The sequence below is a fragment of the Ursus americanus genome, chromosome 23 (assembly GCF_024610735.1).
Source record: "Ursus americanus isolate L20-20 chromosome 23, mUrsAme1.1.p, whole genome shotgun sequence".
Taxonomy (NCBI): domain Eukaryota; kingdom Metazoa; phylum Chordata; class Mammalia; order Carnivora; family Ursidae; genus Ursus; species Ursus americanus.
Genome location: NC_142149.1, coordinates 31623531 through 31641784, shown reverse-complemented (window position 1 = coordinate 31641784; position 18254 = coordinate 31623531). Strand labels below are relative to the sequence as shown.

Below are 18254 nucleotides of genomic sequence, written 5' to 3'. Positions count from 1 at the left end.
TGGTGGCTATGATAGATCTATAATATCTACAGATTAAAATGAGTAATGTTAGTATTTTTTCTTGGAAAATCTTTAACAGCTTTCACTTTAAAATTTTTTAATATCCTGACATTACATATGGCATGGAACACACTAGCCTACAAATAAGTATTTCCTCTGTTCTTAAGAATAAATTTCAGTCCAATTGTCACTAGAATATTCTGTATATATACTACTATTTTGGGGATAATGTTCTAAGCATCAAAAGCTGTCCTCAAATATGCCTGCTGCCTACAGAAGTTAACAGAAGCAATTTGTAAATGCTCTCTTCAGATAATTACTGCCCACCAACACCAAAACCCCACTCTAATCAAATAATACTGACTGTGATTTGAAACAGTACTGTAGATTCCTTCTGGCTTGGTGATTTGTACAATGTTGCCAACCTGCTTAGAGAAAAAGAATAAATATACACAAATACATGATCTTAATTAATTAGTTCAGATGACTGATTTAATCATTTAAATTTATAGTTTTTCACTACAATTCTATTGTTTTGTTCCCTAAGGACACAGAAAGCAAAGAAATATCAAAAGACTCAATAGCTATATGTATGCATATAATAATTATTACATATAACAATAGAGTTGTTTATATAAGTGGAATTTTAAAGCAACCTAAACATCCAATGAGTAATTCAAAATAAATTTCTACATGACAAAATACTGCTGATGCTTAAGAAGATAAAGTGGAAGAAAATATTTAATGAGATAAGAAAATAATAATATATTAAGTTATGCTGTATGAGCCCCCATTTATAAGTTAGTAAATGCACATATATAGAAAAATTACTAGAAAACTACAATCAAAAAGTTAAGTCGTTATTACAAGATAAAGATTGTTTTTTCTTTATGTTTTTCCAACTTTCTGAAGTAACTGTATACTTTTTTGTGTGTTACGATAGAAGTATTAAGACAATTTCTTGGGCTATAAATGAGGAGCACATACTCATATCATACTAGTACAAATAAGCAAGGAAGACACATTCTTTCAAAATGATTATATCCAGAAGAATCACTGTAATGACAGAACAAGGTCTGTTTAGGTAGAATCTTATTATGTACAAAGTAATATAAAATTGAAAGTTGAAAGTAGTTAGATATAAAATTCTAAGCTCTTATTAAGTTTGCTCAAATACTGTACTAGCAACAAATATAAGCAAAAACTTTTATTAAATTATTAAAAAAATTTTAACTAAGTAATCTCTATGTCCAACGTGGGGCTCGAACCCATGACCCCAAGATCAAGAGGCTTATGCTCTATAGACTGAGCCAGCCAACTGGCCTATGCAAAATCTTTTTTTTTTAAAAGATTTTATTTATTTATTTAATTTGAGAGAGAGTGAGAGGAGAGAGAGCAAGGGGAGGAGCAGAGGGAGAGGGAGAGAATCTCAAGCAATCTCTGCACTGAACATGGGGCCAGATGTGGGGTTCAATCCCACGACCCTGAGATCATGACCTGAGCTGAAACCAAGAGTTGGATGCTTAACTGACTGAGCTACCCAGGCACCTTCTAAGCAAAAACTATTAAAGTGCATTTCAAAATTACTTTAAAACTGATATAACTTATTCACAATAGTCAAAAGACAGAAACAACCTAAGTGTCTGACGGAGGGATGGATAAATAAAATGTAGTTTATACATATAACGGAATATTTAATCTTGTAAAGGGAAGTTCTTGTCATATGTAACAGTGAACGCTGAAAACTATGCTAAGTGAAAAAAAGGCCAGGCACAATAGGACAAATATTGTGTCATTCCACTTACATGAGGTACCTAGAGTAGTCAAATTCATAGAAGACAGAATGGTGGTTGCCATAGGCGGGGAGGAGGGGAGAATAGGGGTTAGTATTTAATGGGAACAGTTTCAGTTGGGGAAGATGAAAAAGTTCTGGAGATGGATGGTGGTGATGACTGCACAGTAATGTGAATGTGCTGCATGTCACTAAACTGTACACTTAAACGATTAAAGTGATACATTTTATTATATGTACAATTTACTACACTCTAATTTAAAAAAAAAATTTTTTTTTTTAAGTAGGCTCTATACCCAATGTGGGGCCTGAACTCACAATGCCAAGATCAAGAGTTGCATGATCTACTGACTGAGCCAGCCAAGTGCCCCACAATTTACCAGTTTTTAAAATACTGATATATGGGGGCGCCTGGGCGGCTCAGTCGTTAAGTTTCTGCCTTCGGCTCAGGGCATGATCCCAGAGTTCTGGGATCAAGCCACACATTGGGCTCCTCCGCTGAGAGCCTGCTTCTTCCTCTCCCACTCCCCCTGCTTGTGTTCCCTCTCTCGCTGGCTGTCAAATAAATAAATAAAATCTTTTTAAAAAATAAAAAAATAAAAATAAAATACTGATATATGATGTGATGAGCACTGGGTATTATACTCAACTAATGGATTGTTGAACATTACATCTGAAACTAATAATGTACCATATGATGGCTAATTGAATTTAAATTTTAAAGAATACCATATCCCCCCCAAATTGATATAACTGCACAAAAAGCAGATTCTAACTTAGAGAAAAATCACAATCTCTCACAGTTAAAAGGATCACTTATTTACATACAATACGATGTTGATTTTTTTTACTGGATGCTTGGAGTTTATTTTCTACTTTGTTTGAGGCACATGGTTACAGGGTGTCAGGAAGGCTTGAGTGTGGCTTGGTCAGTAAACAATGGGGTTCTCTCAACTTCCCTTTTGGTGTTTTGCTGTTTTGATATAAAAGAACCCAACTGCTTCTGCTCACTGCAGCCTGCTTAGCCTACCGGGAGGGGAGAAGAGCTCTCATGCGCCTAGTACTTCCTGAATGAGCCTGGTGGCTGGTGGTGGCCACTCAGGATTGGGGCCTAGTGTTGGCTTTGCCAGGCTGGTCACCAGGCTGCTTCCTCATGGCTTCCAGAGCCAAGTCACAGGTGATTGTGCTATTGGAGGCCTGAGGAGATTCTGAGCATTCTGGGGACTCCAACACTGTAGCAATGAACGGGAAATCGGACATCCTGAAAAAGAACCTTGCCCACCAGTGACCCAAGTCAGCCTTGCGGAGACCAGGGTGGTGAGGGATGGGTGCACTTGTACAGGAGCTGTTACCAGAAGTGGAACACAGGATGTACTGGTAATAGCTGTAAGCAGCCATGAGTGAGCTGCTGGAGGAGATAGCAGCCATGTTGTCACCTGTGGACTGGTGGAAACCTTGGCAGTAACCCCTTATGGCCCTTGGCACGTGATCATGGGTGGCAGGGACCAGGATGCTAGGCCATGGAGCCCATTTGCAGAGGAGGCCCTGGAAGGCTGCTCCACAACAGAGGTGGGAGGAGTGTTGGATTGTTTTCAAAGACAATTCAAAAAGGACACCTTGGTTTATGATGTTACTCTTCAAAGTTTGAAATTGCCCCTCTACTCAGCCACAATTCAAAAGAGAAGCAATCAGGGGTGCCTGGGTGGTGCAGCTGGTTAAGTATCTGACTCTTGATTTCGGCTCAGGTCATGATCTCACAGTCCTGGGACCAAATCCCACTGAGCGCTAAGCCCGCATGAGACTCTCTCCTTCTCCCTCTGCCCCTTGCTTCTGGCACACACACACATTCTCTCAAATGAATAAATAAATCTTCAAAATAAAAAAGAGAAGCAATCAGAGATCACAGTCCATTAGCTTAATGTTTTAGATTTGTACTTTTGGGACAAAAATAGCAGAATCCAAAACGTCATATACTCTGTAATTGTAATTATAGGCAAAAATGAAGTATTTGTTGTGTAATATGTAATATGAGAATAGTTGTGTTAGGGACAGAGATTATAAATTTTTACAATGCTTTAGTGTAGATAATTCTATCTTTAATACAAAATATAACAGAAAAATTGGGGTGCTTGGCTGGCTCAGTTGGTAGAACATGTAACTCTTGATCTCCAAGTTCTAAGTTGGAGCCCCAATTTGGGCACAGAGATTACTTAAAAAAAAAAGTAAATAAAAATAAATAAAATTTCAAAAATATACATATATATTTAAATAACGGAAAGATAGAAGCATGGTGTATTTTAACCGGCCTTATTTTTTTTTAAAAAATCACTCTTTTTGATTCAATAAAACAAAATTTAACTAACCTTCTGAAAAATTAGTATCTAAATCACCTTATATCATCATATGTCCAAAAAGATACCCAATACTCTGAATATTCTGAGAAAATTATTAAAAAGTAAATAAGCTTTTGGGGTCCCTGGGTGGCTCAGTCGTTAGGTGTTTGCCTTCGGCTTGGGTCATGATCCCAGGGTCCTGGGATGGAGTCGCGCAGCAGGCTTCCGGCTCAGCGGGGAGCCCGCTTCTCCCTCTCTCTCTGCCTACTGCTCCCCCTACTTGCACTCACTCCCTCCCTCTCTGTCAAGTAAATACATAAAATCTTTAAAAAAAAAAAAAAAAAGTAAATAAGCTTTTAAGAAGCTTTCACATGTTTGGGGCGCCTGGCTCAGTCGTTAAGCGTCTGCCTTCGGCTCAGGGCGTGATCCCAGGGTCCTGGGATTGAGCCCCACATCGGGCTCCCTGCTCCACTGGGAGCCTGCTTCTTCCTCTCCCACTCCCCCTACTTGCATTCCCTCTCTCGGTGGCTGTCTCTCGCTCTGTCAAATAAATAAATAAAATCTTTAAAAAAAAAAAAAGAAGCTTTTACATGTTTATTAAAAATCCTAAAGTCAAGTGGGCATTAAATATTCAGGGTGAAAAATTTCCTCAAATTCCTAAGTAAAAATAAAATAATTTTATATTTCATATCTGCATCTTAAGACATCTTTTTAAACAACAAACTAAACCAAAGAATCACTTGGCTCATGGCCGCAGCTGAGATGAAGCTTAACATATGGCTGAACTACACAGTTTGGGTCAGGAAGAAATAAGACAGAAGCACAATTTGTGCTCTAAAGCTAAGCACACATATGAAACACTGTGTGGGGGTGTTGATATATTACTCCACTCTACCACCAGATCTTCTTGGCAAAGAGTGATATAATTCTGAACAATTTCAGCCTCATATTATCATGAATTGCAAACTGGAGGAAAACCCTCACAATATACAGGACAGAGACAAAAGTACTTATTTGAATAACTGTTGGGATGTCATTTCATTGTTAGTCAAAGAGTAAAAGCCAGGTGTTTCCGGTGAAAGATGGGGACTGGAGTATAAGATGGGACACTCAGGTTCAATTCTCAATATAAATTTGGCTAGTCAAGGTTTTTACTTTTCTGCTCAAACTGGAAGTGTTCATCTTTATAACTACTTTTCCCCAGTGTGAATTTCTATTTTTGTCCTTTCAAGATAAACTAAATTTTAAAACACATACGAGCTTTCATACAACTTCAATGACTTAAAGATAACTTTCTTTTTTTTTTAAAAGATACCTGGTTTCAAACAATGAATAAATATTTTAATTCCATTAAATGAGATCAACTTATTTTGATTGTAATAAAATATGCACATTACTTATCATATATCCCCAGCCTGGGGGGAAAAAACAGTTTGGAGAAAAAGGATTTTATCTAAAAAGGAGGATAAGAGCCATACTTTCAGATTTGCTGGCAATCAACACAATACTGTAATTACATTATAGAAAGAGCAATTATAGGAAAAGAAACAGACCCTATTATGGAGTCAGCTATAAAATTTGGATGCTACTACTTATTTCATAGAGTTATTTGGAAAATAAAATGAAATATATATATATACCCACACACATACACAAACAAATAAACAATGCTTAGCACAATAAAAGGCACTTAATAAAAATTCAATAGGTAGTAGCTATTAATTACTCTTAATCTTTCTGGGAAGCCTTGGTCTTCTCACTTCTATGTAGGTATAGATCCTTCAAAGAGTTATTGAAGGGATTATATGAAATGCTGTATATAAACTTCCCAGTTAAATACCTATCATAAGCAAGCAGTTCTAAAATGGTAGTTTGGGATATAGAAAAAAGTTATGGAACAGAGTTCCCCTAAATCTAATTCAGGGCACCTGGGTGGCTCAGTCGGTTAAGCATCTGCCTTCGGCTAAGGTCATGATCCCGGGGTTGGCCTCTTCCTCTCTTCCCCTCTCGTGCTCTCTCTCGCTATCTCTCTCTCAAAAAAAATAAATAAAATCTTAAAAAAAAATCTAATTCAATGTCTGTGTTCAACACCATTGTCCACTTTCTTGGAAAGGATGAGTAAGAAGCTGAAAATCACAAAATGTTTAACTCTTAAAAAATAAGCATAATTTTCTGATCTCATGGGTACCTAACCAATGCTAACTTCTGGAATTTGACTAAGAAGGCAAACATCTCCTTCTGATGAATGCATTAAAAGATGAAACATTTTGCTTTGCTCATATTATTTTTCTTATTTTTTAGATGTATTTTAATAGTGAATATTTAATAGTAGAATAAGAGTGGATGACTACTACTATATACGAGTTCAAGGAGAATCCCTAAAAACATTTGAACAGTGGGATGCACTTTACAGAAAACTTAAATCTGGGAAAGTATAAGCAATATGTTCAAAAGATTCTCATCTGGAGAACTGTTACCAAATCTTTACAATAGGGTTTGTTGCTGAGGAAAGAATTCCTTTTGTGATCCAGAATACAATGACTTATTTACAGAACTGGGGGATGGAAGTCAATTGTAAAGCACTATGTGTTATGAGAAAAAAAAAGTTACCTGAGCTCTTCGGAAATGCTACTTTTTTAAAAGGTTTTATTTATTTATTTGACAGAGAGAGAGCGCGCACGCGTGCACAAGCAGGCAGAGCGGTAGACAGAGGCAGAGGGCGAAGCTCCATCTCAGGACCCCGGGACCATGACCCTAGCCAAAGGCAGACGCTCAACCGACTGAGCCACCTGGTGCCCCATGGAAATGCTATTTTTAAAAGAGATACAAACCACATGAATGAGTTTCCAAAGATGTATGTAAGTGTAATAAATTCTGCTATGAGCTCAGAGTAAGTAAAACCTAATTTGGTCAGGCATGATTTTTTTTCAGTTTGGAGAACAAAAAAATGTAGGTAAAGAACTAAGACAATTATCACTGACCAAACCTGATATATTTAAGCAACCCTTTTTTCTTTTTTTTCTTTTTTTTATTTTTAAAGATTTTATTTATTTATTTGACAGAGATAGAGACAGTCAGCGAGAGAGGGAACACAAGCAGGGGGAGTGGGAGAGGAAGAAGCAGGCTCCCAGCAGAGCAGCCTGATGTGGGGCTCGATCCCATAATGCCGGGATCACACCCTGAGCCGAAGGCAGACGCTTAACCGCTGTGCCACCCAGGCACCCCAAAGCAACCCTTTTTTCCATCTTTGCCCACATGCTTTCTCAATTTCTCCCTTTCATTAGAGCATTTCCAAACTAAGTTCTTTCAGTTATACAAATTAATCTCAAAGCAGAGGGGCTGGCATATATTTGTCATTTCTAGAAATGTAGAATAAAAGACGCCACAGCTTTCATTTGCCTATTTTAAAGAAAATGAAAGCTGGTTTGTTCACTTGCTCAGCAGCTTTAAAAACAAATACAAAGGTTTCATGCTGTCATAGTTTTATTTTAAAGAACAATACTTGTAGAAGGCAGGTAAGTAACTGGATAACAAAAGTAGGATAGCAAAATACAAAAGAAAACAAAAATAGATACAATTTCATATAAGAAATACATTAAGCAACTAAGAAAAGCCATCCCATTTTCCACATAAATTAGTCCTAAAGCTAACCTCAGAAAATTTTCCTTTTGTCTTGATTTTCTTCTTTCAATCCCTTCTAGGAACACAAAGTACCCACCTCCTGCAAGGCTAATAAATGGAACTTGATTTCAAAGAGGTTTAGAAGGAGCATTCCTTGGCCACCTACTCATTTCAAGTGCACCCCATCATTTAAATATTCCAAAGAATTTCCTATGTTAGCTAAATGTGCAGTTTAACAACATGTTTCTATGTTTTCTCTAGGTGATTGAGGACAAGGCAACAAAAGCTTTCGGCTTTTGAGTCACTGTAGATTTCATCCACTGGAGTAGATCTAAGAAAATACAACCCTTCAGTGTAATTAACCCAATATTCAGAATTATTAGCTTGTTTCTATACTGACCTTTGCTTTTGGTCCCAGTGAAAGATTAGTCGTATTGTAGCAGCATGTCCCCAACTTTCCCCTGGTGGGAACAAGAACAGAACAACTGTATACTGCCTTACTGACAAGGTTAGAAGTCTCTCAGAATGCCCCTGACCAAAACAGTTTTATTTTACCTAATTTAACACGAGAATATACTTATACTTTCAAAACCCCTTGTACACATGAGTAACATCCTGAGATTAGATTTTTACCTATCTGTGGAAATACTGAAGATCATTATCCTTTATTTGCTTTCAGAAAACTTTATAATTTGAGTCAACATTTTGTCAGTCTTCCATATCATCAGACCTACTAACATATTTCTGGCTACAAGAAAAGCAAAAATTCTGACAAAATATTCTTAAAGAATTTAGTAAAAGAAAAATCTCGAAGCACTGTGTCCTAACAAAACCATGACTGAGGTTAGAAGGAGTCATAAGTCTATTCGCTGTAGTGTGATCTCTATTTAAATGGATTCACCCTTCTTCCTGCCTAAGACTTTCTGAGGGCAAGAATCATCTAATGAATATTTATATGCTCGGTACCTAACAATAGTTAACAAATAGTAGATGCTCAATAAATATTTGTTAAATAACTGAAAGGATGAGTGGGTATCTAAGGGTACTGTGCTCCATGCTAAGACTTATCAGTGAATAATCAGATACAATCTCTGCTTTCATGGAGCTTACAGTTCTCAACAAGCATCGCATGAAAGAGGCTGAAAAAATGTGTTAAGTTAAAAATCCTTATCTGGGGGTGCCTGGCTGGCTAGGTCAGAAGAGCATGTGATTCTTAATCTTGGTGTCATGAGTTCAAGCCCCATGTTGCCTGTAGAGATTATTTAAATAAATAAAAAACTTTAAAAAATGCTTATCTGATTAATTACCCACCCAACGCAGGAACCAGCAAGGCCTGATTTCCATCAATTTTTGTTGTCATCTGATTAGTTAAAAGTACCTTAAAAAAAGTGAGAAAATTAGGTGAATCTCTACCCCAAATTACCAAGGAAATAGTCCTGTGATTTTAGTATTCTGAATACAATTTAAAGAAAAATATATTTAGGTAATGAAAACTATTCTGATAAATTTTTTTTTAATTTGCCCATAAAATTATCTGAAAACATGATTCTATTGAACATAAACATTTTTAACAAATAAGAACAATTGTGAAAATGGAAGAATAAAAATATAACAGATAACAAATACATAAAGGTGTAAAGAGATCATGTATGAAAACTTCATAACTGCGAGCATGGGAAAAACCTCACTTTTAAAATTTACGTTTTGGATAAGCCAGTAGAAACCACCAGACCAGGGGCACACGGGTGGCTCAGTCAGTTAAGCGGCTGCCTGCAGCTCAGGTCATGATCCCAGGGTCCTGGGATGGAGTCCTGAGGCGGGCTCCCTGCTCAGCGGGGAGTCTGCTTCTCCCTCTCTCTCTACCTGCTGCTCTCCCTGCTTGTGCTATCTCTTTCTCTGTCAAATAAATAAATAAAATCTTAAAAACAGGGGCGCCTGGGTGGCACAGCGGTTAATCGTCTGCCTTCGGCTCAGGGCGTGATCCCCGCGTTATGGGATCGAGCCCCACATCAGGCTCTTCTGCTATGAGCCTGCTTCTTCCTCTCCCACTCCCCCTGCTTGTGTTCCCTCTCTCGCTGGCTGTCTCTCTCTGTCGGATAAATAAATAAAATCTTAAAAAAAAAAAAATCTTAAAAACAAAACACCACCAGACCAACAGCAGCTGTATCAGCAGTGGTGATAAACATTTATTGAGTACTTAATACATGCCAGAAACTATGCTAAGTGCTTTACCTTCATTATCTTATCTAGCCTTCACAACTCCATGAATGAGGTATTATTATCAATATTTTTTGATATTATTATTCCAGTTTAACACATGAGAAATCAGAAGCTTAGAAAGATTGAGTCTGGTGTTTTTGTTTTTTCTACCACTGTTGCCTCTCTAGAATATATTTAATCAAAAGAGTGTGAGATACCCTGGGACCATGATCCGAGCCGAAGGCAGATGCTCAATGACTGAGCCACACAGGTGCCTCGAGTGTGAGATATTTATTTTTTTTTTATTTTTATTTTTTTATAATGATTTTTTATTATATTATGTTAGTCACCATACAGTACATCCCCGGTTTTCGATGTAAGGCTCGATGATTCATTAGTTGTGTATAACACCCAGTGCACCATGCAATATGTGCCCTCCTTACTACCCATCACCGGTCTATCCCATTCCCCCACCCCCCTCCCCTCTGTAGCCCTCAGTTTGTTTCTCATAGTCCATAGTCTCTCATGTTTCATTCCCCCTTCTGATTACCCCCCCTTTCTTTATCCCTTTCTTCCCCTACTGATCATTCTAGTTCTTATGTTCCATAGATGAGAGAAATCATATGATAGCTGTCTTTCTCTGCTTGACTTATTTCACTAAGCATTATCTCCTCCAGTGCCGTCCATGTTGTAGCAAGTGTTGAGAACTCACCTCGAGTGTGAGATATTTAATAAATAACTCACTGTTTGCATTTTTAGGAAAGAGAAAAATACACTATTACCATTTCTGGTTTTATAGGAAAAAGAAGAAACGGAGGCAAAAATTATGAGAAAAGACTTAAAATCATAAACAAAATACAGAGAAGTGGTAAAAAATAAAACCCCGTAATCAGGTCAAATGACCCCAAATTATAACTATACTAGTCTGATAATAGATATAGGTGTTGCTTTACTCAAAGATGGCCCTCAAGGCTAAAAATTGTACTGATTCTTTTGGATTAAATAGTGACCTATAGAAAAGATTCCATGTTTTGAAAGATAGTAATTTTTTTGTTATGTTTAAATTTTAATTCCAGTTTAGTTAACGTAGTGTTATATTACGTTCAGGTGTACAATATAGTGATTCAACAATTCTATACATTACTCAGTGCTCATTAAGTGTACTCTTTATTTAAAGATTTATTTTAGAGAGAGAGAATGCGAGCAAGCAGGAGGAGGGCAGAAGGAGAGGGAGAGAGAGAATCCTTGAGCAGACTCCCCACTGAGTGTAGAACCTAACATGGGGCTCGATCCCAGGACCCTGAGACCATGACCTGAGCTTAAACCAAGAGTCGGATGCTTAAGCGACTGAGCCACTCAAGTGCCCCAAGACAAATGTACTTTTAATCCTTTTTGCCTATTTCACCCATTCCCCCACCCACCTCCCCTCTGGCAACCATCTGTTTGTTCTCTATAGTTAAGAGTCTGGAGATATATATATATATATATACACACATACACACACACACACACACACACATCTTCTTTATCCATTCATCTGTCAATGGACACTTGGGCTGCTTCCATATCTTGGCTATTATAAATAACACTGCTATAAACATGGGGGTGCACATATCCTTTTGAATTAGTGTTTTCTTATTCTTTGGGTAAATATCCAGTAGTGCATTACTGGATCATAGGTTAATTCTATTTTTAGTTTTTTGAGGAACCTCCATACTGTTTTCCACAGTGACCACAACAGTTTGCATGCCCACCAACAGTGCACGAGGTTCCTTTTTCCCCACATGTTTGCTAGCACTTACTTGGCTGTTTTTTTGTGTTTTTTATTTTAGCCATTCTGACAGTATAAGGTGGTATCTCATTGTGGTTTTGATTCAGATTTCCCTGATGATGAGTGATGTTGAGCATCTTTTCATGTGTCTGTTGGCCATTTGTACATCTTCTTTGGAGAAATGCATGTTCATGTCTTCTGCCTGTTTTTTAATTGGATTATTTGTTTTTTGGGTATTGAACTGTATAAATTTTTTTACACTGCCCTAAAGCCAAAAGACATTTATTCTGCCCTATAAGCACTGAGTTGTATAAATTCTTTATATATTTTGGATACTAACCCCTTATTGGATATATCATTTACAAGTATCTTTTCCCATTCAGTAAGTTGCCTTTTAGTTTTGTTGATTGTTTCCTTTGCTATGCAAAAGCTTTTTATTTTGATGTAGCTCCAATAATTTATTTTTGTTTTTGTTTCCCTTGCCTCAAAATGAAGGACAGTAATTTTAAAGTAGAGAAAAAGAGTGTTTAAGGCTGACTGAATACAGTATAAGATTATCTGGTCCCTCCCAGCCCCAAATTCTTCAGAAAGAGTAATTTTAAATATTCTTCCAATACAGATCTTCCCTCCAGAAATATGACAGATACTATTGCAAGCTGACAATGATAAAGAATTTCTATGAAAAGCAATGAGAAAAGGTACCTACTCTGAAAAAGGTATCAGTTCCATAAGAAAACTGAGAAAGAAAAGGATGTTTGGCTATTCCCACTGCACTGATAACACCCTAAAATTTTTGTTTGTCTACAAAGGAGAAAACTGTGCTCCATCTAGGTTTCAATTAGGCCCAAACTGGGTGACATGACTTTCTTCTAGTTAAATTCTATTTAGCTATTTCTAGACATTGATATTTTATACAAGCTTGACTTTATTATAAAATTCTCTGCTAATAATACAGCTAATTTGTGGCTATTTGCAAGGCTGATCATTTGATCTTCCCTTGAGTGCCACAGCGGCTTCCCCATGTATTACCTCACATCGGGCATCTTAGAAAAAGCTAAGCAGGAATTTAAATTGGTAATCAACTGAAATATGTGACTCACTGGCATCCCCAACACGCAGAATAATACCCTTTACAGACTACCAAGTGTTTAAGCTCTAACAACTGGGATATTTATACTATCGCTTTTTGGTTAGAGGTGCGCCATCCAATTCTGCAGCCATTAGGCACATACACAGCTTTTAAAAATTAAATTAAAATTAGACATTCAGTTCCTCAGTAGCAGTAACCATTTCTCAAGTGCTCAACAGCCATGCAACTGCTGTATTAGACTGAGCATTTTCATCTTCCCGGACAGTCCTATCAGACAGCACCAGTTTACAGGGTACAGGTATCCCCTACTTTTCAAAAATTCCCGTTATGCCACTTCACTTTTATGAAAGACCTATATGTACCTGTTTTTTGCTAACCAAAAAAAAATCTAAAGAGAACTTTCACTTTTACGAAAAAAAAGTGAAAAGCAAATATAGTATTCAGCATTTGTTTTGCAGAGAACCGTTATAGAGGCAGAGTGCACCCAGGCAGGGAGAGCAGCATCACCACGCTCCTTTCTGTGGGAATGATACTCAGCATCTTAGCATTAAGCTGCCGGAGCTTTGAACTGTGTCTGTGAGCATCTGTGCTTTATCCGGATTTACTTTGTGCATTCTTTAGCAACATCTGCACTAAGGTATCAGAAAAGCCTGAGAAAAGTTATTTTTTGAGTCTGGGAACACTAAAATAATTTTCCATATAAATTCCTGGTAATTGCTTCTTCATTTTATGCCTTTTGGCTTACTAAAGGTTTTCCTTAGAATGCTCTATTTTTGGATAGTGAGGGAAACCTGGATTTAATTTACCCATTACACCTCTCCAGGAAAATGTAAACCATGTACTGGCTTATCAACTGTTAAAAAATTCCCAACATTCCAAAATCAGAATTTTCTCGTCTAGCAATTACTTATAGAAGAATTACATGACCTCTGCAAAAGCACTGGGTTTACCATGATACTAAAGAACAAATCTTTAAATTAGTGAAGTAACAATCACTTTTAAATTATGAACTTCGCTGCTTTAAAAATACTTCTATTACCCAAATGTCCTTCAATTGATGAATAAGGAAAATGTGATACATTAAGAAAAACGCAAAGTTAATCAGTCATAAAAAGGATACTGATATATGCTAAAATATGGATGAATCTTGAAAACATTATGCTAAGTGAAAGAGGCCAGACATAAAAGACCATATACTGAATGATTCTATTTATATAAACTATCCAGAAAAGATGAACCCATGCAGACAGAAAGCAGACTAATGGTTCTTAGGGGCTGACGAGAAGGTGCAATGGGGAGTGATGGCTAATGGGCATCAGATTTCTTTTGGGGGTGGTGGAAATGTTCTAAAATTAGACAGTGATGGTTGCACAAATCTGTAAATATACTACAAACCACTGAAATGTACACATTTAAAGAGTGAATTTTATGGTATGCTAATTAAATCTCAATAAAGCTGTTAAAAAAACATTTCTGCTGGGACACCTGGGTGGCTCAGTCGGTTAAGCCTAACCTTAACCCTAACTGCGCTCCCTGCTCAGTGGGGAGTCTGCTTCTCCCTTTGCCCTTCACCCTGCTTGTGCTCTTTCTCGCTCTCCCTCTCTCTCTCTCAAATAAAAAACTCTTAAAAAAAAAACAACTTATATAATGTTGTTTGTCAAATTATACCTCAATAAAAATAAAAATAAAAACAGAGATATCCTTTTGACTTAATAATTCCAGAAATAACTAGATAAATGGGCAAAAAAGCATATATAAATTGTCGACTAGTTTTTTATTTTTAAAATTTATTTATTTATTTAATTTTTTAAAGATTTTACTTATTTGTCAGAGACAAAGAGAGAGAGAGAACACAAGCAGGGGGAGAGGCAGGCAGAGGAAGAAGTAGGCTCCCCACTGAACAAGGAGCCAGATGCAGGACTCGATCCCAGGACCCTGGGGGTCATGACCCGAGCTGAAGGCAGACACTCTCCCGACTGAGCCACCCAGGCGTCCCGACTACAATTTTTTAAATGTGAAAACTGAAGCCAACTTTTTTTATTATTATTATTATTATTTTTTTAATTTATTTGACAGAGATAGAGACAGCCAGTGAGAGAGGGAATACAAGCAGTGGGAGTGGGAAAGGAAGAAGCAGGCTCATGGCGGAGGAGCCTGATGTGGGGCTCGATCCCATAACGCGGGGATCACGCCCTGAGCTGAAGGCAGACGCTTAACCGCTGTGCCACCCAGGCGCCCCTGAAGCCAACTTTAAAGACAATGGGGGGGTGATTAAAAACCTATGCTATAATCATACAATAGAACACTATATAAGCTGATAAGTACACTCATTAAGTAGCATATATGGAAAAATGTTCACAAAATATTAAGCGAAAAACAAAAAACTGCTTTGTATAATAGCAAGCATAATATGATCTTACTTTAAAAAATATGTCTATATAGGGGCGCCTGGCTGACTCAGTCGGTAGAGCATGCAACTCTTGATCTCAGGGTTGTGAGTTCAAGCCCCATGTTAGGTGTAGAGATAACATTAAAATAAAAACAAAAAATTAAAAAAAAAACTTAGTAAGTTTGGAAAAATAGGTACACCAAACTCAAGAATAATCATCTCTGTGTAAAAGATAATTCACTTACTTTCTACACTTTTGATTGTTTAGAATTTCTTTTACAGAAAGTATATATACTTAAAATTGTGAAATGTATTTATTATCAAAGGTCCTAAATGCTTCCATATTGTAACTGGGAAATTAAAAAAAATCAAGTAAAGAAGAATTTATAAAGAGGTAAAAGTATGCCCTCAAGCCCACAAAATCCTATTTCTAGAAGAAGTCATTATGAACATTTCAATCCTTTCAGATCTTTTTGTTCATATATATAAATATAAATGCACATATATAATTTTTATTTTTCTCAAAAGTGGGATCACATAAAATATACTGTTATGCGACTTGAATCTTTTTACTTAATCATATATCTGAATATATCTTGTTCTGTGTTATTACGTGTATATTTACATTATTCTTCTTAAACACTGCATAATATTCCATGTTACTGTTTAGATTACTTTTTTAATCAGAATAGATAAAGCTATTTCTGTTCAACAAACAAACCAAACCAAACCTAAGGAACCCATTAGTCTTGAGTGCCCCCTACTGGGGGCTCTACATTGACATTAACAGAATGCTAAATTACAAATTAATACAAGAAATGATTCAAACACAGGAGACTATACTTTTCAGTATATGGAAAAAAAATCTAAAAACTCAAAAGAAAAAATGTATGTTTTGAGATAAATTATTTATCTACTTATGCTATATTACAGATATGCACTAATGACTCTCTAGTCAGGATAAATACAAGAAAATTAAGTTAAGTGGCTTGATCTTTTCCCATCTCCCTCCTGGACAAGTGTGTGTATTGGTGTGAGATGTGGCACGGGGTTGCAGAGTGGAAAGTGATGGCAAATAGGCAGTTTAAAAAAAAAAAAAAAGTCGTTACCTCACTCCTTTCTGTCTCATCACTTCCAAACTTATCTTCCTATCTAACCTCACATTTCAAATCTAGAAGAGTTCACTCTACCTCCAAACATCTAGGATGTTCACACCATGTAATTTTTCTATCTATCTGAGTCTGTGACTATACAACATGTAATACTAAAAGACACAGAGTAAAAGAAAAACGGGGAAGTTAGAAGAGCTTACCTGAAAAACATCAAGTATATTTAGACCAAAAAACCCCTCAAACATTGCAATTACCAAAGGTGGCATTTCTTTATCGAACAAGTCCATTTTAAAATATGGCATCTTGATTATGCTTATTATTTTCTAGGAAAACTGATATACAACACTTATGACTGGAATTATTTTTTCCTAAAAATCAAACAAAAACTACATCCAAAACTGTGTGTTTGTATTATGTGCTTTTGGTCAAATTCTATTTAGCTATTTCTAGATATTGATATTTTATACAAGCTTGACTTTATTATAAAATGCTCTGCTAACAATACTTACAGCTAATCTGTGGCTATTTGCAAGGCTGATCATTTGCTGGGCGAGGCCATTTAGTAATCGAGTACGAAGGGATAGGTCATCTAGGTCATGACGAAAAGGAAAAGCAATACCATCCACTATCACTAATCGAACCTAAATACAGAAGAGATAATGATATTAGGTTTGGTATTAATAATAAAATTTTAAAAATGGCATCCCAAAAGCATGTTCTGCAGGAAAAAAAAATCCTTAAAATCCAGAGTTCTATTTCTAACTCTCCAAAATAAATGTATTCACCCAATGCTTTCTGCATTAATCAGCAAAAGTTAAAATGTACTCTGGTTTGATAATTTATCAACTTGAAAAAGTAATTCAACATAAAGAAGCAATTATAATTTTCTTATATTTTACCACTATACACAATCGTTACAGAGGCATTTTACACTGATAAAAAGAACTTCTGAAGTCTTAGTAAAACAAATTTTCAATATTTCAATTTTACCTTCGAGATTTTTTTATGTTTAAAAAACTCTTCAAATATTAAATTATTATATCTTCTTCAAAAACTTCAAATTCTTCGTATACTTTTCCTCCTTAATTTTAAATATACTATAAGGCAACTAATCATTACAAAATGTTGTAATATAGAATTCAGCATGAGGCAGGTTTGTCTTGAAATCCAATCGAGGTTCACTTATAGATGATAAACATTTTCATGACAGTTGCATTTCTAATATAATCCAAATAATGGCTCCTACAGTGACGTTAGAATAATATATAAACCTCACATCCAAGAACAAACAGAATTTGGAAACTAATCCAAATATAAACCAAAAAAACGTGTGAGATTATATATTTTTCTATCTAAAAAGGATTAGACTAAAGAAGGGGATTTGATGACCCCATGTCTAAGTAATTTATTTAGAGTATTCATTCCTTCATTCAGCATGTGCTTATTGATACCTACTATATGTTAGTCACTGTTCCAGGCAGCAGAGAACAAGAGACAAGGTTCCTGCTTTCTTGGAGTTTACGTTCTAGCGGAGTAAAGGACAATTAACATGCAAACAAATACACGAATAATTTCTGATAATGATAGGAGTTTATAAAGAGACGAAACTGGGTGAAATGATGATGAATAAGTAGGTGATAAAGTAGAGGGAGGCTAACTTAGACTAGATGTAAGGGAAAGCGTCAATGAAAAGGGAGGCAACAGAACTGAGTCCTGGGTAAGTACCTCTAGGACGGAAAGAGAGCCCACATATAAGGAAATGCACACATACTTCTGTGTATTGTGGCACACGGTAACTAGACATATAGTGGGGATTCTTTCATAATGTGTAAAAATATCAAGTCACTACAATGTACACCTGAAACTAACAGGATATTGTACATCAATTATACTTCAACTAAAAAAAATACACCTTTGCTGTTTCACTTTCATCACATGTGTTAACAT

At 36.3% G+C, this 18254-nt stretch overlaps 1 protein-coding gene and 1 pseudogene across 2 annotated transcripts in view; both read right to left on the bottom strand.

Annotated features, from left to right (window-relative positions):
* Window positions 1-18254, bottom strand: part of RAD51C (RAD51 paralog C) — a 35658-nt gene that overhangs the window by 1063 nt on the left and 16341 nt on the right. The window contains exons 5-8 of one of the 2 annotated variants that reach the window (XM_045773339.2): window positions 16817-16948; window positions 9058-9124; window positions 8147-8207; window positions 365-425 (exon numbers count right to left, since the gene is read on the bottom strand). In XM_045773339.2, coding sequence (XP_045629295.1) covers window positions 365-425; window positions 8147-8207; window positions 9058-9124; window positions 16817-16948 — 321 coding nt within the window. The remainder of the gene's footprint in view (window positions 1-364; window positions 426-8146; window positions 8208-9057; window positions 9125-16816; window positions 16949-18254) is intronic. The other variant, XM_045773340.2, reaches the window with a different exon arrangement.
* On the bottom strand, window positions 441-8140 carry LOC148107975 (pancreatic progenitor cell differentiation and proliferation factor pseudogene; annotated as a pseudogene).